At 43.1% G+C, this 22,599-nt stretch overlaps 3 protein-coding genes across 8 annotated transcripts in view; all 3 read left to right on the top strand.

The window, feature by feature from the left end:
- Positions 1-5,481, top strand: part of tenm4 (teneurin transmembrane protein 4) — a 180,782-nt gene extending 175,301 nt beyond the window's left edge. For all 4 annotated transcript variants that reach the window (XM_087795860.1, XM_087795861.1, XM_087795862.1 and 1 more), the window contains one exon: positions 2,860-5,481. In XM_087795860.1, the coding sequence (XP_087651986.1) occupies positions 2,860-3,618 (759 nt within the window). In that variant the 3' untranslated portion in view covers positions 3,619-5,481. The remainder of the gene's footprint in view (positions 1-2,859) is intronic.
- A 7,948-nt stretch (positions 5,482-13,429) lies between these two features.
- On the top strand, positions 13,430-20,131 carry nars2 (asparaginyl-tRNA synthetase 2, mitochondrial). The gene is made up of 14 exons (XM_087795419.1): positions 13,430-13,705; positions 14,720-14,829; positions 15,124-15,244; positions 16,406-16,546; positions 16,677-16,757; positions 16,847-16,938; positions 17,097-17,229; positions 17,394-17,492; positions 18,326-18,363; positions 18,427-18,493; positions 18,563-18,700; positions 18,862-18,959; positions 19,876-19,902; positions 19,961-20,131. The coding sequence occupies exons 1-14, from the start codon at positions 13,547-13,549 to the stop codon at positions 20,103-20,105; spliced, it is 1,449 nt and encodes a 482-aa protein (XP_087651545.1). The 5' UTR covers positions 13,430-13,546; the 3' UTR covers positions 20,106-20,131.
- A 1,116-nt stretch (positions 20,132-21,247) lies between these two features.
- Positions 21,248-22,599, top strand: part of gab2 (GRB2-associated binding protein 2) — a 45,430-nt gene continuing 44,078 nt past the window's right edge. For 2 of the 3 annotated variants that reach the window (XR_015711850.1, XM_087795530.1), the window contains exon 1: positions 21,249-21,468. Coding sequence is in view for 2 of the 3 variants with exons in the window: in XM_087795530.1 (XP_087651656.1) it covers positions 21,397-21,468 (72 nt within the window). In the remaining variant the exon portion in view is untranslated. Of the gene's footprint in view, positions 21,469-22,599 lie in introns of all 3 variants that reach the window. The other variant, XM_087795531.1, reaches the window with a different exon arrangement.

The following is a 22,599-nucleotide window of genomic DNA, read 5'->3' on the forward strand; positions in this document are numbered from 1 at the left end:
CCCAAATAGCGTTAATATTTTGAGTGCACAATGCGTCCACATCGAGCAGTGTCCGAAAACGAAGTGCTCAATGCGCACTTAATTGGTGCACTCAAACGGCCAGAACATCGAGTGTGGATCGATGGACACTCTCCACCCTCAACAGCCGCCATCTTAGTGACGTACATGTTTTAAACAGTAGCTACGTCAGTGTCGACTTTTCTTTGGAGCAGATACCGGCGTAAATGTCTTGAGAAAACACTTATTTTACCACAAAACCACACAACAACAATAACTTTCGACTGACAAAAAGCGTTGTCAAGTGTTGGTGATAGTTTTTCCAACGGCTGGTCGCAATCAGGCTTAAAAACCTGACCCACTTCCGGATTTGAGACAGTACTACCCTGTTGAAATTTTACCGTAAATCAGTGCACTCGGAGAAGTGTTTGATTTGAGACACAGAGCACTACTCACAGCAAAGTGCACTGTTTTCAATTGATTAATGAGAGTTTTCTCGAGACATTTACGCTGGTCGTCAGTGACGTAGCTTCTGTTTAGCATCATCGACGCCTCTAAGATGGCCGCCGTTAAGGGTGGAAAGTATCCATCGACACACTAGATTTTGTGTCTGTTTTTTACACACTGCTCGATGTGGACGCACTTGTGTACTCAAAATAATAAGTGTACGTGCAGAAGTGCGTGATTTGAGACACACCGGGAGTCTAAGCACTGTCGTGACTCTGAGTCTAAATAACTTCCTGTTTAGTGATAATGAATCAAGGGATCCAAGGATTTCATGACTCTGAGTCACTTCTGCTAAAACAAGTCCCTCAGAAGTTTTGAGCTTCTTACAGAGACTCCCTGGATGTTTGCATTAAGCAGCTTCACTACAAGTCAATCCATGTGTTGTTTAACAATTACAACCACTTCCTGTTTCGAATATTGATCTTTTAGATCTATTCATAAATGCTTCTCAGGGATGACTCAGTAACTTCTGCTGCTTAAGGTCACAAGACATTCCGTTATTTCCTTCTTTGAGATCGGAGCGGAACAAACCTCCTGGACCGAACCGTACGCATCATTCTTGCCTGCAGCGTTTTCTGAATCCAGCGAGAACGAGTGGAGAGATCTCCGCCAAGAGATCTCGTTTCAAATCTGTCAGCGTGCCAGTGAGGCAGCGTCTCATGGCAGGAAGAAGAAACGACTCATCAAATCTCGTGAAGAAGAAACATCAGCAGAGATTTGTGCTGTCGTCTTGGAGAAGATGTGACCTCTGGTGGTGACGTGAAGCAGAAACGTTTGCCAGAAAATACAGATTAATGTCCTGAAATAGATTTTCCACTTCATTTAAACTCCGGATGTGTAGCTGGTTTGGCTCAAAGGAAGTCTAGACTTGTACCTGTTACTGGATGAAATACTCTGAGCTGATGGGGTTTCCAGCCAGAATTGAAGGCTGATGTCACACTAACACACACTAACACACACACACTCACACATACACATGGGCTTAAACCAACAATTAAACACTTGCACACGGACTACAACACACACTAAATCACTCACTCACTAACACACACATTACTACACTCACTCACAAACGGACAATCACACACACTAAAACAGTCAATCACACTAAATCACTCTCACACTAAGACACGCATTAAACACTCAAGAAACAGACACACACACTCAAACACTAAATCACTCACACATGAACACATGAAAACATTTACTTGCAGACATACAAACACACTAAATCACAGTCACACATGGAATAAAACACACACTATTACAATTACACGCCAAAACATTCAATCACACTAAAACACTCTCACACTAAGACACACATTAAACACTCAAGACACGGACAGACACACACACTTTAAACACTAAATCACTCACACATAAACACACACATGAAGACATGTAATTGCAGACATACAAACACACTAAATCACAGTCACACATGGAATAAAACACACACTAAGACACTTACAGCCCAAAACAATCAATCACACTAAAACACTCTCACACTAAGACATACATTTAAACACTCAAGAAACATACATACACACTCAAACACTAAATCATTCATACATAAACACACCCATGAAAACATTTACTTACAGACATACAAACACACTAAATCACACTAACACATGGACTTAAACACACACTAAGACACTTACACCCCAAAACATACACATGGGCTAAAACCAACACTAAAACACTCACTCACAAACGGACAATCACACACACTAAAACCCTCCCACACTAAAACACACATTTAAACACTAAAGAAACAGACATACACACTCAAACACTAAATCACTCCCACACTAAGACACACATTAAAACACTCACCCAAGACACGGACAGACACACACACTCAAACACGAAGTCACTCCCACATAAACACACACATGAAAACATTTACTTACAGACATACAAACACACTAAATCACACTAACACATGGACTTAAACACACACTAAGACACTTACACGAAAAACATTCAATCACACTAAATCACACTAACACATGGACTTAAACACACACTAAGACACTTACACCCCAAAACATACACATGGGCTAAAACCAACACTAAAACACTCACTCACAAACGGACAATCACACACACTAAAACCCTCCCACACTAAAACACACATTAAAACACTAAAGAAACAGACATACACACTCAAACACTAAGTCACTCCCACATAAACACACACATGACACAAAACATTTACTTACAGACATACAAACACACTTAAACGCCAAATTATTCAATCACACTAAATCACTCTCACACTAAAACACTCTAAAACAACACACTCATCAGTGACCAGCCTCTGACTTCACGCCTGCTCTGTGTCCACAGTCTGTTCTGGGCGTCCAGTGTGAAGTCCAGCGGCAGCTCAAGGCCTTCGTGAAGCTGGAGCGCTTCGCTCAGATCTACGACGCCAAGAGCGCCGGCTGCCCTCAGTCCGAGGGCGAGAAGACGTTCGCCTCCGTCGGCTCCATCTTCGGGAAGGGGGTGAAGTTCGCCATCCGGGACGGCCGGGTCAGCACCGACATCATCAGCCTGGCCAACGAGGACGGGCGGCGCATGGCGGCGGTGCTGAACGACGCCTTCTACCTGGAGCACATGCACTACACGGTGGGCGGCGTGGACACGCACCACTTCGTCAAGCTGGGCTCCGTGGAGGGCGACCTGGCGCTCATCGGCATGACGGTGGGCCGGCGCACGCTGGAGACCGGCGTCAACGTGACGGTGTCGCAGGTCAACACGGTTCTGAACAGCAGGACTCGGCGCATCACCGACATCCAGCTGCAGTACGGCGCCCTGCTGCTGAACACGCGCTACGGCAGCAGCGTGGACGAGGAGAAGGCCCGGGTTCTGGAGCTGGCCCGGCAGAGAGCCGTGGCCCAGGCGTGGGCCCGGGAGCGCCAGAGGATGCGGGACGGCGAGGAGGGCTCTCGGGTCTGGACCGAAGGAGAGAAGCAGCAGCTGCTGGGAGCGGGGAAGGTCCAGGGCTACGACGGGTTCTACGTGGTGTCGGTGGACCAGTACCCCGAACTGGCGGACAGCGTCAACAACATTCAGTTCATGCGACAGAGCGAGATGGGTCGCAGGTGACATGACGGGAATGCGCCGCACGCCGGACTCGTTGCCAAAGACGGTGAGGTACACGACCACGCTCGTCCCCCGGTTCTGTACACAAGTGCCCGACGTCTCCCCCGGAGGACCGACCCGACTCCCTCCTGCTCCTCGTCGTCCTCGCCTCCCGACCCGGTTCGACCTTCGCTCGATTCATTCTGCCTTTCTCTGCGCCTCAGCCAAGGAGATTCTCTCGTCATCTTCTTTTGATACTTGAAAACCCACCCGGCGGCGGACCTGACCCGGCCCCTCCGCCCCAGGACCGGGACTTCTGACCCTCCCCCCCCAACCTCCCCCCGACTGTGCATGTCCACGGCCTTCAAGGAACTTCTCAGAGACGAGCTCCGGCCGTAAAAAGAACAAACGTCACACTCACGGTTCTGTTTTATAAATATCTATAACAGTATAGCAAAATGTGAACTTTGAGGTAAAAAAAAAAAAAAAATGTGAACAAGTGTCGCTCATCGTTAGTCGTCGTACTTGAAAAGTCGGTTTGAGTTGAATCTGCATCGAGTCAGTGTTTGTTCGAGCTTCGTCCAGTATTTTCCCAGAGTCCAATTAAAAGTCACGTGACGGCGCCGGAGGGGGGCCGGTCCTAATGTATTGTCGGAGACATCAGAGGTTTAAATCGGGTCCGGCCCGCGGCGCTGCCCGAGGGCGAGCGTCCGGTTGTTTTATTCCAGATCGACCGCTGGAGAAACTACGGAATATTTAAAAAAACATGGACGCTCCAGAAGTCATCGTCCACTTCCTGTTTTACATGTCGTCACACGAGACGTAACGTTTACACCCGACGTCGTGCCCGGTCCGGTCCGGAGGTCAGAACTGTGTTTAGTATTTATATTTATCCTCCATGTTTTTATGAAGTAGGGAGAGCGAGGAACACAAATCTTTGGTTTTGGTTGATTTTGGCGAAGATGGAACAGAGTTCTAAAGTAAAACAACACGTAAAATTTTACAAAAATGGACCAAATTCGTCACAAAAATCCATAAAATGTTACACAACTAAAGAAATATACGTTTTTTTGAAGTAAGTTAGTAAGTAAGTAATTTTTATTTATATAGCGCTTTTCCAGACCAGGGTCACAAAGCGCTTAAACAATCAAAACAATATTCAATAAAGTATATACTTTAAAAGACGTTAATAAAAAACAACAACCAAAAAAAAAACCACCAACCTGCGGCCCGGACTCCAAAAGTGTACAAAAACCAGTTGAGTTTGAGACCATGGGTCAAAAATTGTGATCCAAAAATGAAATGTAATTTTGTTTGAAAGAAAGACTTGGTGCTGGAGTCAAAAAAAAACAGTTTTGTATGAAACAAAAACGGTTTTGATTGACATTTCATTTATGTCAAACTGACCACTGCTGGACCGTCGTCACCCTGGACTCTTGAGTCGAAGCCCGTTTTTTTATTTTATGGTTTTTAAACTGGCGATATGAAATGTCGCGTCTTAGCAACGGTAACACAAAAGAAGTGCTGCCCCTCGTCAACACACAAGTGTCGTCGGTTTTTAATGTCCGTAAGTGTGTCTGAGGGCGAAAAAAACCCCGGAAAACCTTCACGATCCCAACTCTCGCCGTCCGACTGTATATGTGTTCGTTGAAGCATCTTATGAATGAAGGAAATGCATTGTGGACTGTTGCACTGACAACTGTTGTCGTTTTTTCTAAAAACCTTTTGAGTTTGTGTTGCCGACACTGTGTTTTTAGCGCTTCTCTGGCTGTGTACATACGGAGACGTCTGCTGTACATAGAAATGCAAATGTAGATACTTCTTAGCGCTACATCAGTGACGCTGTGTAGTCTGAAGGTAGAAAAAATAAAGGGAATATTTTGTGTCTATTGTGCGTCTTGTGTGTCACAGCCGCCGCTTTAACTCCTGGAGGAACTGGACGAACCAGCCGCAGTGAAAGTTATTCTTGTTTACACAATGATACACATCTGAAGTGAGTGTTTGTCTTTGTGTTTTAGTGTGTGTTTGGCAAACCTCAGTGCGTCTTTAATTCTTGTTTGTATTAGTGTGTGTTCTATGCATGTTCTTGTGTTTCTTTTTTTGTTGTATTTTCACCATGTGCATTTTTTAAACATCCACTCATGTTATAGAAATATTTGTTTGTCTTATCATTCTGTGTGTGTGTGTTTTTCTAAACATTTACTCAGGTTTTAGAAATATTTGTGTGTCTTATCCATCTGTTGTTGTGTTTTTTGTGCACCTTTGAATACTGTTGTGTTTCTTTATTAATGTTTGTCCATTATATTTGTGTGTTTTGTACACATGCTGCTGTGTGTGAACCATGTTCCTGTGCGTCCTCAAGCGTCTTATTTGTTTACTTATTTGCGCTGTTGTGTGTTTTTCTGTGCTACAGTATGTTTTAGTCTCTGTTTAGTGCACTTGTTTTATTTGCATTCTTGGAAACAAGTTTGTGTCTCGACGCATGGGCATTCATTTTTAGTGTGTCTTTGTGTGTGTAATATCTTTCTTTATTAGTGTGTCTTTGAGTGTGTATTATCTTTCTTTATTAGTGTGTCTTTGAGTGTGTAATATCTTTCATTTTTAGTGTGTCTTTGTGTGTGTAATATCTTTCGTTCCTAGTGTGTCTTTGTGTGTGTATTATCTTTCGTTATTAGTGTGTCTTTGTGTGTGTATTATCTTTCGTTATTAGTGTGTCTTTGTGTGTGTAATATCTTTCATTTTTAGTGTGTCTTTGTGTGTGTAATATCTTTCATTTTTAGTGTGTCTTTGTGTGTGTAATATCTTTCATTTTTAGTGTGTCTTTGTGTGTGTAATATCTTTCGTTATTAGTGTGTCTTTGAGTGTGCATTATCTTTCGTTCCTAGTGTGTCTGTGTGTGTATTATCTTTCGTTATTAGTGTGTCTTTGTGTGTGTATTATCTTTCGTTATTAGTGTGTCTTTGTGTGTGTATTATCTTTTGTTATTAGTGTGTCTTTGTGTGTGTAATAACCTTCATTATTAGTGTGTGTATTATTTTTCGTTATTAGTGTGTCTTTGTGTGTGTAATAACTTTCGTTATTAGTGTGTGTATTATCTTTCGTTATTAGTGTGTCTTTGTGTGTGTATTATCTTTCGTTATTAGTGTGTCTTTGTGTGTGTAATAACTTTCGTTATTAGTGTGTCTTTGTGTGTGCATTATCTTTCGTTATTAGTGTGTCTTTGTGTGTGTATTATTTTTTGTTCTTAGTGTGTCTTTGTGTGTATCCTGTGTTTGCATTCTTGGAAACAAGTTTGTGTCTCTTCGTATGGGCATTAATTCATAGTGTGTCTTTGTGTGTGTATCTTTCTTTATAAGTGTGTGTGTGCTGTGTACAAGTTGATGTGATTGTGTTGGAGAGACAAATGTTTTCTATCAGGTTCACCTGGACTCTCCCTTCACTTTTCCTTCCACTTCCATTCACTTGGAAGCTTTAACTTCACCTGCAAAATTCAAACTTAACTCATTTTCTTCTCACCCTCGTGTCGACTTAGAGTTGGGATTAAGGAAAGTAACAGTCATAAATGTATGTCCATATGTTGGTCCTGACCGGAGCTCACTTTTCTTCGTCCAAAAAGACAAACTTAAAAACATCCAAATACCTCCATGATGCTCGTCTGTAACGTCCATCTTGTATTGAAGCCTCAAGATGATGAATTGTCTTTATTTTACGTTTTTTTCTGTAGCAGAAGCTAAAATGCTAACATGCTACACACACAGGAAACGCTCTAAATATTGCGAGAACTCTCAGTGTAAACACTGTTCAGAAAAATGTCTCATGCTGAGGCTTCAATACAAGATGGACGTTACAGACGAGAACCATGGAGGTATTTGGATGTTTTTAAGTGTCTTTTTGGACGAGGAAGATGAAGAAAAGTTCAGTTAGCGACGGTTATAGAAACATGTTTGTCTATAACTGTAAAAAGATTACTCTGTAAATAATCCCAACCCTAAATCGACGCGACGGCGAGTAGAAAATGAGTGAAGTTTGAACTCGAGTTCTCTCTTCACACACCACCAGGGGGCGACACCACCGACCGCCGTGGCTGGTCCAAGAGCGAGATGTTTCTTATTCATTTTACGGTTTTATTCATATGCAGGTTTCCTCGCTCAAGCGTCAGGAAGACAAATATTGGTCCGTGTTTGACATTTGCGTGTTTGGTCAACCGTCCTCGCCATCCTCGCGCTCGCTGTCACAGTCTGTCGCCTCGGATGATCAGACCCTGTGAAGCGGCTGCTGAATAAACCGGGACCAGCGAAAGGTTGAAAACCTGCTGCGACGCGTTGCTACGTCTGTATATATAGATATACTGTAGAACATCTTCCTCAGCGACGCCTCGTCTTCTTCGGATCAAATCTTCTTCACTGAGACCTACTGTTTGTCCTGGGTCCGCCCCGGGGTCTCCTCCTTTCCCGTTTACGACTTGTCTTTGACGACCATTTCGATCACTTTCGCTCAGAGTTGGAATTGTTTTCGCACAAACTCTGGTGTTTCGTGATGAGCGCCGCACGCCTCATCAGCCGCTCCAGGTCTTTAAGCACTCCGGTCCAGGTTTCTCTCTCTCTCTCTCTCTCTCTCTCTGCCACGTTACGCAAATGGCGGCGCCATAATAAAAGCTAATGGAGCAGCCGGTGCTAAACCAACTGGCCATAGACGAGAGCCGTGAGGTGCCGGTCTCGTTTGGACGCCCGCCGCGATGATGACCAGTTTTTTTGCGGAGGGTCACGGGAAGGTCCCGGACCTGCAGCAGGAAACACATCACGGTTATTTTCCAGAAGAAAAAAAAGACACTTTAGATAATGACAACACATTTGGTCCGGCGGCACCGCTGGGGGGCCGACGCCCACGCGCCGGCTCGGAATGGATCCTCGGCGTTGATCACGGATAAACTGACGGCGTAGTTCCCGAGAAGTAGTTTTCCGGTCGTCACGGAATATCTGGGATTCGTCGCCATCGACCTGATACGATATAAAAACCTGATGAGAAGTCGTCGTCTCTGGTCCAGCGAATGGATGAAGACGACAGAAGGACGAAGATGAGGAATCGTGTTTCCTTCGATAATCGTTGTGATCGCTCGTATTTGTACCGTCTTTGTCGTCCATGATTATCAGTTGAGAATCCAACATGGCTGACCCTGGTTACATCGAAGCAAACCAGACAAAATCAACGACAAATTAAGAAATTATTAAGTAAGTAAATGTATATCTGTTCGTACCAACAAAACATCTTTTGTGCATTTTCTTCTTTATCCACAAGTGTCGGTTCTAATGTACCGTATTTTCCGGACTATAAGTCGCTGTTTTTTTCATAGTTTGGCCGGGGGTGCGACTTATACTCTGGAGCGACTTATGTGTAAAATTATTAACACATTATTACCGGTATATCATTTCACATGTTATTTTCACACTAAACCGCAAGAGGGCGCTCTAGGCCTATGTTGATAATTTCGACGTAGAAGAGGAAGCGCCGCATCTTCTACCTCCGGAGTTAGCGGAGTTGTTTAAAAGTGACACCGAGGATGAAGATTTCATTGGATTTTAGTTATTTGGAGTTAAACGGATGGTTTGGTAAACTTCTTAGCATGTTATTTATGCTATAGTTATCTGAATAACTCTTAAAATGTTATGTTTACATACCAGGCATGTTCTCAGTTGTGTCATGTAACGTAAGCGTACAATTATTCAGCCTGTTGTTGCCTCTATTCTATTTTTTATTTTAAATTGCCTTTCAAGATGACATGTCTGTTCTTGGTGTTGGATTTTATCAAATAAATTTCCCTCAAAAATGCGGCTTATACTCAAGTGCGACTTATATATGTTTTTTCCTTCTTTATTATGCATTTTATGGCTGGTGCGACTTGTACTCCGGGGCGACTTATAGTCCGGAAAATACGGTATTTTAAACCAGTCACGTGACCTTGAAACTTTTGTGTAGCAAACAGACGAAACAGCTTTTTTTGTCTTGAGTAGTTTGTAACTGTTGAGTCAGTTAGAAACAGATGTGAATTGATAAGTGGACAGTTTACAAGGAAGGACAAGTGAAGCTACATTTTCCCCCAGAACTAGCTTGTTCCTGTTGGACCCTGGACTTCGTTCAAGAACCCGAAGGCGTGGCGAGTCCGAGAAGAGACCGTGAGAGTTGAAACTTTAGGAGGTGGTTACGAGCGACTCACCGTCAGTAAGAAGCAGTGATCGTTCAATTTCATTTTCGGAGAGTTTACGTTAGCGACTGAGCTGTGGAGGAAACAATCGTCCGAAACAATGACTCTGAAATCCTCTCCGAGAAACTTTAACTTGACCTTTTCAATGGTTCATTAATTTTTTATCTTGTTATCTTAATGGTGGATCCACCCGCCTGTCATCGTGTTGTCACGGTGACAATCATGTGCACCCGAAATGAAACTCAAAATAACTCAAAAACAGGACAAATTTCACAGAAATCTTTTTGTAACACCGTCATTAAATCGTGTGAGTTCTGCAATTCTACTGCCCCCTACAGGTAAAAATAATAAAGAATAAACACATATATGAGATCAGATAAAAGTACCGCAACAAAACCAGCTGCTTGGCAGAGGTCTGTGCTCTCTGGGTGCTTTCCTAGTTTGCGAGGAAAACATACTTTTATCGTCACTTACAAGCATGTTTTAGTTTGTGTTGTCTTGTGTGTGCTTGGATTTGTTTTTGCAGGCTTAGATGTGCGTGTTATGGTTGTGTGTCTCTGGAGCTGTTTAGCTGCTATAAAGTGGTTATTTATGAAGTTGTGTGTGTTTTGTGTGACAAGAGTTCATAGTTGTGATGGTCTGATGAAGCTTCATGAAGCAGTGTCATGTTGTTTAGAGGTCAGTAGGTGGCGCCATCAGTTTAAAAATGATGTTTCGTTAGAACAGTTGTTCAAACAAAGGAAAATAGTGCAGAGACCGCCATCTAGTGGACTCGGAAGATAATGACACAGTTTCATGAAGCTTCATCAGACCATCACTAGTTCATAGGTTCCTCCTGTGTTTGTTAGTGTGTGTTTTCTGCGTGTATGTTGTGTTGTGAATATCCTATTTTGTGTGTTTTATTTTAGCAATTATGTTTGTAAATGTGTAATTTATGAAAGCCTTGGGGTAGTTATGTGTGTGAGTGTTTAATGAGTGTGTAAATGTTGTGAGAGGGTGCGCACTTTGGTGTGTGTGAGTGTGTACTGAAATTATTTGATTACGTTACTCTTAGCATATGTGTTGCACTTGGTTCTTTATGTGGTGAGGACTTTTATGTTAACAATGAATTATTCTTGCGTGTTATTGTACATGTAGGTGTATTTTTTGTGAAGTTCGTCTTACGAGTGTGGTTGTGTAGGAGTGTGTATTTTAGTGCTAGTTGGTGGTGGCATTTTAATGTAGAATATGTTTTTTTTGTGTGTGTGTTCAGAGACATGTTTTCTAAAGTTTGTTTTTGTATAGTTGTCTAAGAGCGTATCATCAATGAAAGAGTGTCATTTGTGTGTCTTTTGAATAATTTGATCCGTGTGTTGATGGGGTGTGTTTTTTTGTCTAAGTACATTGTGTGTTGAGACATTATAGTGTGTCTATGTGTGTCTATGTGTGTTTTGTGGCATCAAACCTGCAGTTGAACAGGGCTAACTTGTGCACTTCCTGTCCAGAGAGTTGGACTCACCTGAAGACAGATTTGACTTCCTGTCGTGTCCGCCCACTTGACGTGCGCGAACGTGTGCGACGGTCGTTGCTTCCGTTGGCCTGGTGTGCGTCCGCCCGTCACGAGGGCCGCTCCCTGGAACCACATCAGGATAATGGTGTGATCAGCACTTAACGAGCCGTGCGGCGCTAAATCGATGCTCCGGCTCTGAGGAGCTGACGTGTGTCACCGCTCAGGCTGACGAGCCGAGCACAGATTCAAAGCAGCTCGTCCGCCTTAAAGTGCCAAGTCTATCAACACAACAACAATGTGTTTGTGTGTGTGTGACCACAACCGTTTTGTGTGTCTTTAGGACTTTTCTTCTCACATTTTGTCACTCTGCTGCTTCACAATACACTTGTTTGTGAGTCTGTGTGTAATAACGACTGTGTGTGTTCGTGTTTGTGTGTGTTGCACACGTCTGTCTTTGTGTGTTTATGAATCACCATGTCGTCGCTCCCCCGGGATACAGTCTGTCGCCCTCTTGTGGTGGAAGTGAGGAAGCTCCTGCTCACGTCCTCCTGCTCGGGGTTCGGCGGTATCACCGCGGACCTGTTTGCTCCAACAGAACCAGAGAGAGAAGCGAACAATGGCGGCTCGTTTCCATCCCGCAGATGAATCGAATATCAGAGATGAAAACTGTGGTCGGCGAAGAGCAGCGATGGAGACACAGCTCCGCCTGCTGGTGGATCCTGCAACTGCGTCACTTAAAGCCTTTTTTTCTTTTTCATTTTGCTGAGCAGGTTTAAACTTCACTTTAAATTGTGTTTTTTACTATTGTACATTCAAAAGAGATAAAGTTTGTCCTCCACTCTTAAAGACTTACAGACCACACAACATTTTCTGGTGTGTCCATAAACCACTTGTGTTAGTTGTTCCATTGATATGATTGATTTTTTTTGACAGCAGCAAAGGTTCGGTGCTGCTGGATCTGCAAAACCATCATCCGGGTCTCTCTTGTAAAAGGTATAGTAATGACGGAGCAATGAAAACTTCTGCCTTTGCCCACTGGCTTGTAGAGAACATCTCAGATATTAATATGATGGAATAACTGCAAACCAAAGACCGTCTGTAAGTTAATTATTATAAATATATATATATATATATATATATATATATATATATATATATATATAAATTGCATATTGTTATGTTTAATACATTTTTCACAAATGACTTACGTGATAAAATAAGCAATATTTAAATTCGAACCAGTCATAAATAGTCAATTAAGTGCAAAGAAAAATAGTTTGACCTGAAAAAATATCTTTATGTCTTTTAATGTGAACTTACAAGGGCCACATAAATTCTGCCAAAGGGCCACACTTTTCCTCTGTCTGCTCTTACCTGTCTTCCTTGTACTATTTTCGTCTTGTTTTTTTCTCTCTTTACCCACTTTAGGTCCTTTATTCCTTAACTCTCATTCCTTGTTTAATTCAATTCCTTCCTCTTTTTTTCTTCCATGCTCACTTTTACAATTTATTGACCTACATATCTACACTTCCCTACTTATTATTCTCTCTCCTACACAAGTATTTTCTTATTTCCACAGTCCTGTTCCTCTATTTATCACCAGTATCTAGTCCCGGGTCAACTTGTTCTGCACCTTCTCTTTCTCACAGCCGTGTTTTCCTCCCTCGTTCTATTTTCTCCACTTTCTTTCTATACATCAAGTCGACCTACATGTTTGCCTCTCCTCGCCTGTCTTCAGCTCCCCCTGCTGGATTAATGCAGGAGTAACAGGTGATAGATTCATATCAGTTGTCAACGAAATGATCAATTATTTTCTTGATAACATTTTATTTTGTCAATAAAACAAACTGCTTAATTTATTGAACGCTTGTCAGAATAATTGGTATAAATAAAGCAATCTTTTGGTTTTTGTGAAGTCATTTTAATTATTAATAAATATATACATGTGTTTAAAACGATGGATAGAAGATAAGCATGAGGTAAAGTCTGGATTGAGGAGGGTTTGTTTTTTTTACACAAGAAATTACATCTACCATGAGTGGTCCTCGTAAAGCAAAAGCGACGCATGATGCGATTGGCTGCTTCGATACCACGTGAGTGAACTAGACCAATGGCGTGGGTCCGGATCCCGGAAGTGTAGCCTGCAGACAAGTGTCAACACAAAGTGAAAGTCAAGTCGAGTAGAAAAAGATGCTTGTAACATAATTTATTGCAATATTTTCGTTTTTATTTCTTGCTGCAGCCCATGATTTGTTTCCTAAAAGATGTTTCAAGCGGTAGTTAAAACGCTGAATTGCGCACACGTGCGTGTCAACCACAGGATATTAACTCATGTTCGGCTTTATTGTAAAAGAATCGCCGCGAAACTCAGAGTCTGCGAAGCGATAAGTGGAGCTGAGATTGGAGCGAATGTCAAAGTCCAGGTATGTCAACCGTGACAATGTTATTTAGTTCCTGCTGATACAGTGATTCTTGTGAGTTAGCATGAAGACGTTATGTGTAAGAGATGAGGGTGAAGAAGAAAGTGCAGGCAGGGTGGAGAAGAGTGGCGTCAAAACAGCTGGAGGGGAGAGAGAAAGAAGGATGAGAGACAAATGAGAGTCGTGATGTTTTTCTCAGAGAATTGAATGAAAAGGAAATAATAAATCAATACATCGAGACTTCAACTGAGAAAAATCTCTAAACTTAGGAAAATGTTGTCACAACATGATCTGGAGCTTGTAATCCATGCGTTTGTGTCTTCACGTCTGGACTACTGTAACAGTTTGTTTTCATGTCTTAACAAGAAGGATTTGTCTCGCCTGCAGTTGATTCAGAACTCTGCAGCGAGAATTCTGACCCGCTCTAGTAGAAGAACTTACATTTCTCCGATCCTTAAAACTCTTCACTGGCTTCCAGTTTCTTTCAGGATCAACTTTAAAATTATGGTTCTTACTTTCAGAGCTATTCATGGTCAGACTCCTCCTTACATCAGTGATCTGATCCAGACTTACACCCCAGCTCGGGCTCTGAGGTCTGTGGATCAGAATCTACTGATGGTTCCACGCACACAGTTCAGGACCAAAGGAGAGAAATCCTTCCAGGCTGTTGATCCTAAGCTTTGGAACGATCTTCCTCTCTCTTTGTGTTTGATGATCTACTGACTCCTTTAAGTAACATCTTAAGACGTTTTTATTTGTTCAGGCTTTTCCTTGATTTTCTGGAACTCCTGTTGTGTTATCAGTCTTATCTTGACCTTTAAAGTATATACTTTATTGAAAATTGTTTTGATTGTTTAAGCGCTTTGTGACCCTGGTCTGGAAAAGCGCTATATAAATAAAAATTACTTACTTACTTACTTACTTGCTCTTTATTTGAAGTCGTACTCAAACGCTCGATTGTGCTTCCAGGAATACTGTTTGTCTTCACTGCAGAAGTGTAACTTGTATCTGTCGCAGGGATGGGTTCGCTCCACCAGGGCTCAGAAGCAGAATCTGTTTCTGGACGTCAACGACGGAAGCTGCCTGCAGTCTTTGCAAGTCGTCGCCAGTCCAGAGCTGGACAACCCGTGAGTGACTGTGTTGGTACTGACACTTTCCTCTGAAGGACCAGGAGTCCTCCTTCTGCAAGTCCTGGAGCTACATGTTTACGACATATCTATAAAAAGACATGTTATGACGACATACGTTTACCTATAAATGTTACATCTGCTCACTGGATAAAATAAATTCTAACATGACATGACCAGTAGCTGGTTATCTCAAGATATATCTTTAACACAGCTTTTTAAATCGACTTTTTTATTTTCTTGTTATTATTCCGAAACAAATTCATTTTATTCTAACTCATTTTTCAAAACAAGGTCGCTGACCTTCGCCTGTGCTGTGGAGGTGACCGGCGTCCTGAAGAAAAGTCCCCATGCCCAACAGCTGGTCGAACTGGAGGCCGAGGAAATCAACGTGGTGGGTCAATGTGACCCAGTGGTGAGTGACACCTTCACTACATTATGATGGGATTCAATAGCCAGTGCTGTGTCTCAAATCGTATACTAGAAGTTAGTATGCATCAGGGTAGTGTACGTACTAACTAGTGTTCAAATTCTCGACAGATGGTTTGTCTCAAATCATATACTAGAAGTTAGTATGCATCAGGTTAGTGTACATACTAGCTAGTAGGCAAATTCTCGACAGATGGTATGTCTCAAATCGTATACTAGAAGTTAGTATTCATCAGGATAGTGTACATACTAACTAGTACGCAAATTCTCGACAGATGGTATGTCTCAAATCGTATACTAGAAGTTAGTATGCATCAGGATAGTGTACATACTGTACTAACTAGTACGCAAATTCTCGACAGATGGTATGTCTCAAATCGTATACTAGAAGTTAGTATGCATCAGGATAGTGTACATACTGTACTAACTAGTACGCAAATTCTCGACAGATGGTATGTCTCAAATCGTATACTAGAAGTTAGTATGCATCAGGATAGTGTACATACTGTACTAACTAGTACGCAAATTCTCGACAGATGGTATGTCTCAAATCGTATACTAGAAGTTAGTATGCATCAGGATAGTGTACGTACTAACTAGTACGCAAATTCTCAACCGATATTATGTCTCAAATCAAACACTGCTGCTACACACTAACAGCAAATGACGCGACAGTTTCTTCTTCTACTTCTATTTAACGATGGTTGCAACCAACTGTTGGAACACTATCGACACCTGCTGGCAGCACGTTTTGCAAGTTTGGAAGAAGAAATAAAGAAAAAATATAAGAAACGAAATATTCACGAGATATTTACGCCGGTATCAGCACCGAAGACGTGTCATCCTTCCACTGCTGCTGAAAATGCACCTGTAAGTATATGAATATATATGCATGTATATATATGAGGTAACTTCCCTTTACAACGTCAACGTCAATAAGATGGCGGCCGTATAGAGTAGATGGTGTCCATCGAACCATACTCAGTTTTGTGGGCGTACTAAGAATTGAGACGCACTAAAAATACTAACTTTGAGTACGCAAGTATGCGATTTGAGACACAGCTCCTGTGTGTCTTTTGAACAAGTTTCTGGCTCCCCCTGCTGTTCGAGCGGCGTAATTACAACGGTGTAAAACGTCTTCTCTCAGGACTTTCCTTTCAAAATCAAAGAACGACACGGACCCGAGTACCTTCGGCAGTTTCCTCACCTGCGGTGTCGAACAAACTTCTTCAGCTCCCTGCTGAGGATTCGCAGCGAAGCCACGTCAGCCATGCATTCCTTCTTCAAGGTGAGCGGACGAATGACGATGAAGGTGCGGTCAATCTGCTCGGGTTGGGTCTAATGTCAGTGGAGAGTCACGAATGCGGATGTACTTTAACTCAATATGGAAAAAAAATCATGTTTGTTTCTTTCTGCAGGACAATGGTTTCGTTCAGATTCACACTCCGATCATCACGTCCAACGACTGCGAGGGAGCAGGAGAACTCTTCCAGGTGCAGGTGAGGTCATGCACACACACACAGCCACACACGCACACACCCCCACACACACACACACACACAGACTTTCTCTTCTTCTATTTTCCTAGTCTCCGTGTGCCGACAGCAAGGACGACCACTTCTTCTCAGTGCCAGCGTTCCTCACCGTGTCGGGTCAGCTGCATCTGGAGGTCATGTCGGGGTGAGGTCGCGCGCATGTTAGCCGAGCTGAGTGTCACGAGGTAGTCCTTCTGTCACGCTTGGGTGTCAGAGGATCTTCACCTGCTCTGTGTGGCCTCGTTTATCAGCTGATTTCAAGCCCAGCGTCAGGCCTGAGTCAGCATGTTCTTGTCCCCCCAGGGCCTTCTCTCGGGTCTATACCTTCGGGCCGACTTTCCGAGCGGAGAACTCCCAGAGCAGACGACACCTGGCGGAGTTCTACATGGTGGAAGCCGAGGTCGCCTTCACTCGCTCACTCGAGGATCTCACTGAGGTACGAATGTTGAGGGTTTGGACTCATTTTCTAACTCCTCCTCACTCCCTCTCAGTGAACTCATTAGCATAGTTTTACTGTAATCTTGTTCTACATAAAATGACATTGTGATGATGATGATGATGATGATGATGAAGATGTCATTTCTCCTGGTTCTGGTTCAGCTGATGGAGCTTTTGTTCCGCCGGACCACGGAGCAGCTTCTGGCCCGCTGTGACCGCGACTTGGATCTGTTTCACAAATACGTGACTCGAGGGCACCGGGTGAGTCCCAACCTACTCTCATGTACCCCTGAACACTGCCTCACACACACCGAACGTGACTTCATCTAGCCATGAAAGTGAACACATGTACTCCTTAGTATGTGAATTAATTGACCACTGCATGTGACCTCATGTGCCCTCATGACCACATAGATAGATAGACTTTATTATTCCCCCGTGAAATCTCCTTCGGGTAATTGGGGTTCCAGTTCACAGCAGACAATAGGTTCAACAAGAACGAAGTGCAAATAAAAATAACAAAGTGCAAGGAGTGCCATGATACATGTACCCCTAAAAGGGACCTAATGTAGCCCTAAACGTGACCTTGTGTGCTCCTAACTGTGACCTCATGTACCCCTAACTGTGACCACATGTACCCCTAAATTTGATCTCAAGTAACCCACAAAGTGACCTAATGTACCCCTAAACATGACCTTGTGTGCCCCTAACTGTGACCTCATGTACCCCTAACTATGACCTCATGTACCCCTAAATTTGATCTCATGTAACCCTAAAAGTGACCTAATGTGCCCCTAACTGTGACCTCATGTGCCCCTAACTGTGACCTCATGTACTCCTAAGTTTGACCTCATGTTCCCCTAAATGTGACCATATGTATCCTTAAAAGTGAGCTAATATACCCTTAAACGTGACCTCTTGTGCCCCTAACTGTGAACTCATGTACCCCCAAATTTGCCCTCATGTTCCCCTAAAAGTGACCTAATGTACACTTAAATGAGACCTTGTGTGCCCACACCTGTGACCTCATGTAACCCTAAAAGTGACCACATGTGCCCCTGAATGTGACCTCATGACCTCTGTTTGTACGTCAGGTGACGCTGGACAAGATGATAGAGAGGAAGTTTCCAGTGTGAGTGTCTCAGGTATGAAAGTCTTGGAGGACGACGTGTCAAACATCTCCTTCATCCTCCAGGATCAGCTACAGTGAAGCCATCGACATCCTGAACCGGAGCCGTCAAGACTTTTCCTTCCCGACTCACGTAAGAGCTTCTGACGATCGATCCAGGCCGACAGACTCCAGAACTCTGACGTGTCCTTGGTCTCCTCAGTGGGGCTGCGACCTCCAGACGGAGCACGAGAAGTTCCTGGTCAAACACTGCGGCGACGTTCCCGTCTTCGTCACAGATTACCCGTTCGACCTCAAACCCTTCTACGCCAGAGACAACCAGGACGCTCCTCAGAGAACGGTCAGTCCAGCTGGAGTCTTGGAACTAATGTAGACCCTCGTGACAAAAGTCACCGGGGTCAAAGGTCGTGTTGCTCCCCAGAGTTGAAGGAGAAATAAGCCGAAGGGGACTTGATTTCACTTCATCTTGATTTCATGTGTGTGTTATTTGTGTGTCTGCAGGCTGCGGCCGTGGATCTTCTGGTCCCAGGGGTTGGGGAACTTTGTGGGGGGTCACTGAGGGAGGAGAGACTGGACCTGCTGAAGGCTCGACTGCAACAGTGAGAGAGTCATGACTTCAACTTTCTGTATCTGAATGTCAGTGTGTGTTTGTTTGTTTGTTATGATGTGTTTGTGTGTCTTTCTTTGTCAGTGTGTGTTTGTGTGTCCCTTTCTCTGTCAGTGTGTATTTGTGTGTCCCTTTCTCTGTCAGTGTGTATTTGTATGTCCATTTCTCTGTCGGTGTGTGTTTGTGTGTCCATGGACACAGTCAGTGTGTGTTTGTGGGTCCATTTCTCTGTCAGTGTGTGTTTGTGTGTCCCTTTCTCTGTCAGTGTGTGTTTGTGTGTCCATGGACACCGTCAGTGTGTGTTTGTGGGTCCATTTCTCTGTCGGTGTGTGTTTGTGTGTCCATGGACACCATCAGTGTGTGTTTGTGGGTCCATTTCTCTGTCAGTGTGTGTTTGTGTCTCCCTTTCTCTGTCAGTGTGTGTTTGTGTGTCCATTTCTCTGTCAGTGTGTGTGTTTGTTTGTTATGATGCGTTTGTGTGTCCCTTTCTCTGTCAGTATGTGTTTGTGGGATTTTATTCTTTGTCAGTGTGTGCTTGTTGTTATGTGTATGTTTGTTTGTTAGTGTGTCTCTGTGTGTTTATTTCTGCGTTTGTGTGTGTGCAAATGTCTCTGTCAGTTTGCGCACATATGCGTGTTTTCATTTCTGTGTTTGTGTTTGTCTTCATGTTAGTATCAGTGTGTATATTTGTATATTTGTATATAATGTAATGTGTGTGTGTTTCATCAGTAAAACACATTTCCTCCCTTTATTTGAGTAAGTGCCATGTATCATCAGCAGGGGGCAGCAAAACACAAGTTAAACACTAAAACTGTGATCAGGGTTCATTAGGAAATAAAAAGTTCCACCTGTTGTCACGTGACATCATCTTGTCTCTTCATCGCTCGCTCACCATCTTTCTCTTCCAGGGCCGGACTCGAAGACACGTACGACTGGTGAGTCTCTCGGTCCAGACATTCAGGAGCCAGCGAGTCACCATCTGTTTTTCCTCAGGTACCTGGACCTGAGGAGGTTCGGCTCGGTCCCTCACGGCGGCTTCGGGATGGGCTTCGAACGCTACCTCCAGTGCGTGCTCGGCGTGGACAACATCAAGGACGTGACGCCGTTTCCACGACACTCCCGCTCTTGTCTTCTGTGATTGACAGCTGTGAGGGAAATAAATGATGAATCTATGAAATCATTAATTACTTTTTTTTTGGGGAACTGTGTGGGGGGTCACTGAGGGAGGAGAGACTGGACCTGCTGAAGGCTCGACTGCAGGAGTGAGAGAGTTCTGTCGTGGCTTCAACTTTTTGCTTCTGAATGTGTGTGTTTGTTTGTTGTTATACGTTTGTGTCTCCCTTTCTCTGTCAGTTTGTGTTTGTGTGTCTATTTCTCTGTCAGTGTGTGTGTTTGTTTGTTATGATGTGTTTGTGTGTCTTTCTCTGTCAGTGTGTGTGTTTGTTTGTTATGATGTGTTTGTGTGTCTTTCTCTGTCAGTGTGTGTTTGTGTGTCTATTTCTCTATCAGTGTGTGTGTGTGTTTTTTTTTTTTTTTTTTTTTTTTAGAATCCATTATTGTTTGTTATGATGTGTTTGTGTGTCTATTTCTCTGTCAGTGTGTGTGTTTGGTTGTTATGATACGTTTGTGTGTCCCTTTCTCTGTCAGTTTGTGTGTCTATTTCTCTGTCAGTGTGTGTGTTTGTTTGTTATGATGTGTTTGTTTGTCTTTCTCTGTCAGTGAGTGTTTGTGTGTCTATTTCTCTGTCAGTGTGTGTGTTTGTTTGTTATGATGTGTTTGTTTGTCTTTCTCTGTCAGTGTGTATTTGTGTGTCCATTTATCTGTGAGTGTGTTTGTTTGTTATGATGCGTTTGTGTGTCTTTCTCTGTCAGTGTGTGTTTGTGTGTCTTTCTCTGTCAGTGTGTTTCTTTGTTTGTAATCTATAAAATCACTTTTTTTGGCTTTTCTTTTTTTTTTTTACCCCCATTGATTTTTAAGTGTTTTCTGATGTCATACTGGCTCGTGTCCACCAGATGGCGGTGTTACCCAATCTTTCCTGTCGGTTTAAATCTTTATCTTCTGATCCAAACGTCCGCAGGTTCCTGGAGAGAAGATGCTGAAAAAACAGTGTCGCTCCTTTTGTTTTTGTTTAAAGATGTGTCCTCGTCGGCGACAAACATCTTTGTTTGTGTGATAAGAGTTGTAAACACAAGTGTCTCCAGCCCTTCCCTCTCTTGTGGGCGGGGTGAGAGTTGGAAAACAAAGTGTGACACTTCCTCACCGCATCAGTCGACTCTCCCCGGGCTGCTCGGAGGTTCTTGGATATCTTTGACCGGTCCGGGTTTTTTCCTTCAGCGGATGGTGGGATTGGGGGGGTCGGGGATTTGGGAGATCCTGGGTCTTTTAACCTGCTCCGGTCCAGCGTCATGAGCCAGTGAGGAGGAGACACCATGAGCGGCGGAGAGATCGTCCTGCAGGGCTGGCTGAGGAAGTCACCGCCGGAGAAGAAGCTCCGCAGATATGTGAGTCTTTTTTTGTGTGTTGTTGTTGTGTTGTTGTTGTTGTTGTGGAGGCGTCCAGGTGAGGCAGGTGCACCTGAAGCTGGCGGACCTCCACACCTGTCGCTGTTGAACCACGTGACGGGTCCCCCCCCAAAACCCCAAATATCTCAAGAGAGTTACTTTCACTTTGAAACCATGAGTTACAATTTTACAACTTACAAACGATTAATCGATATCAGAATTAATTATCGACTCTATCGATGCATGATGACATCGAGGCCAACATCACGTCTTTGACACTATAAACAAAAACGGAAGATTTAAATCAAGATGAAGTGAAATATCGTGTTCGATAATCGTATCGTTATCAATATCGCGGTGTAGCTTGAGATTTAAATCCTCACCGTGATGTTGATTCACAAACATAAACTGCACTTGTTTTAGTTCGAGAAATTCTTAAAATCCTTCATTATTAATTCGGATGTTAACATTGTTGTCGCACATATTGCTGATAAAGTTACGATTCAAACGTTCTGAGATATTCTTGCACACCTGCCATATATAGTAAGAAAAAAACAACAACTACTACTGGGATGCTGTAGTGAAGCAGGTCCAGAACCATTGAGGAAAAATTGTAAGTAAGTAATTTTTAATTTGTATAGCGCTTTTCCAGACCAGGGTCACAAAGCGCTTAAACTATCTAAACAATATTCAATGAAGTATATACTTTAAATGGCAAGATTGTGTTTTGATCCCTGTTTCAAATCAAAACATCACATCAGGAGATCCTCCGCAAACCCCTCCTGACTGATGGTGCATTGTTGTACGCAACAAATGTGTATTTATTAAATGTAAAATACAGAAGACGACAACAATACACACCTTAAGACGGTCAATAATACCGCGTGGGTCATGTGATCTAACCATTGTTTTCGTGGAGATTTGGATCACATGTGAGAAGTAATGGTTGTTGTGAAGAGTCTGTTGTTGAGTAGTCACATGACAGGAAGTGATGCTAATAATGACATTATGGAGATAAGAGGCAGCGGTTGGTCATGTGATCAGCCTCTCGTTGTATAACTGGGACATGAAATGCTTAGTCATCTTTTTTTTATTTATTCTGAGCTGCAGATCTGTGTAGCGGGGTCCCGG

The sequence above is a fragment of the Callionymus lyra genome, chromosome 7 (assembly GCF_982586985.1).
Source record: "Callionymus lyra chromosome 7, fCalLyr1.hap1.1, whole genome shotgun sequence".
NCBI classification, from domain to species: Eukaryota; Metazoa; Chordata; class Actinopteri; order Syngnathiformes; family Callionymidae; genus Callionymus; species Callionymus lyra.

What these genes read in the sequence shown, in the direction of transcription:
- nars2 (XM_087795419.1), top strand. Translation starts at nt 13,547, where the DNA reads ATGTTTCAAGCGGTAGTTAAAACGCTGAATTGCGCACACGTGCGTGTC. An exon ending in GAGAACTCTTCCAGGTGCAG is followed by an intron (nt 16,758 to 16,846) that starts GTGAGGTCATGC and finishes CTATTTTCCTAG; the next exon opens with TCTCCGTGTGCCGACAGCAA. An exon ending in CTCGAAGACACGTACGACTG is followed by an intron (nt 19,903 to 19,960) that starts GTGAGTCTCTCG and finishes GTTTTTCCTCAG; the next exon opens with GTACCTGGACCTGAGGAGGT.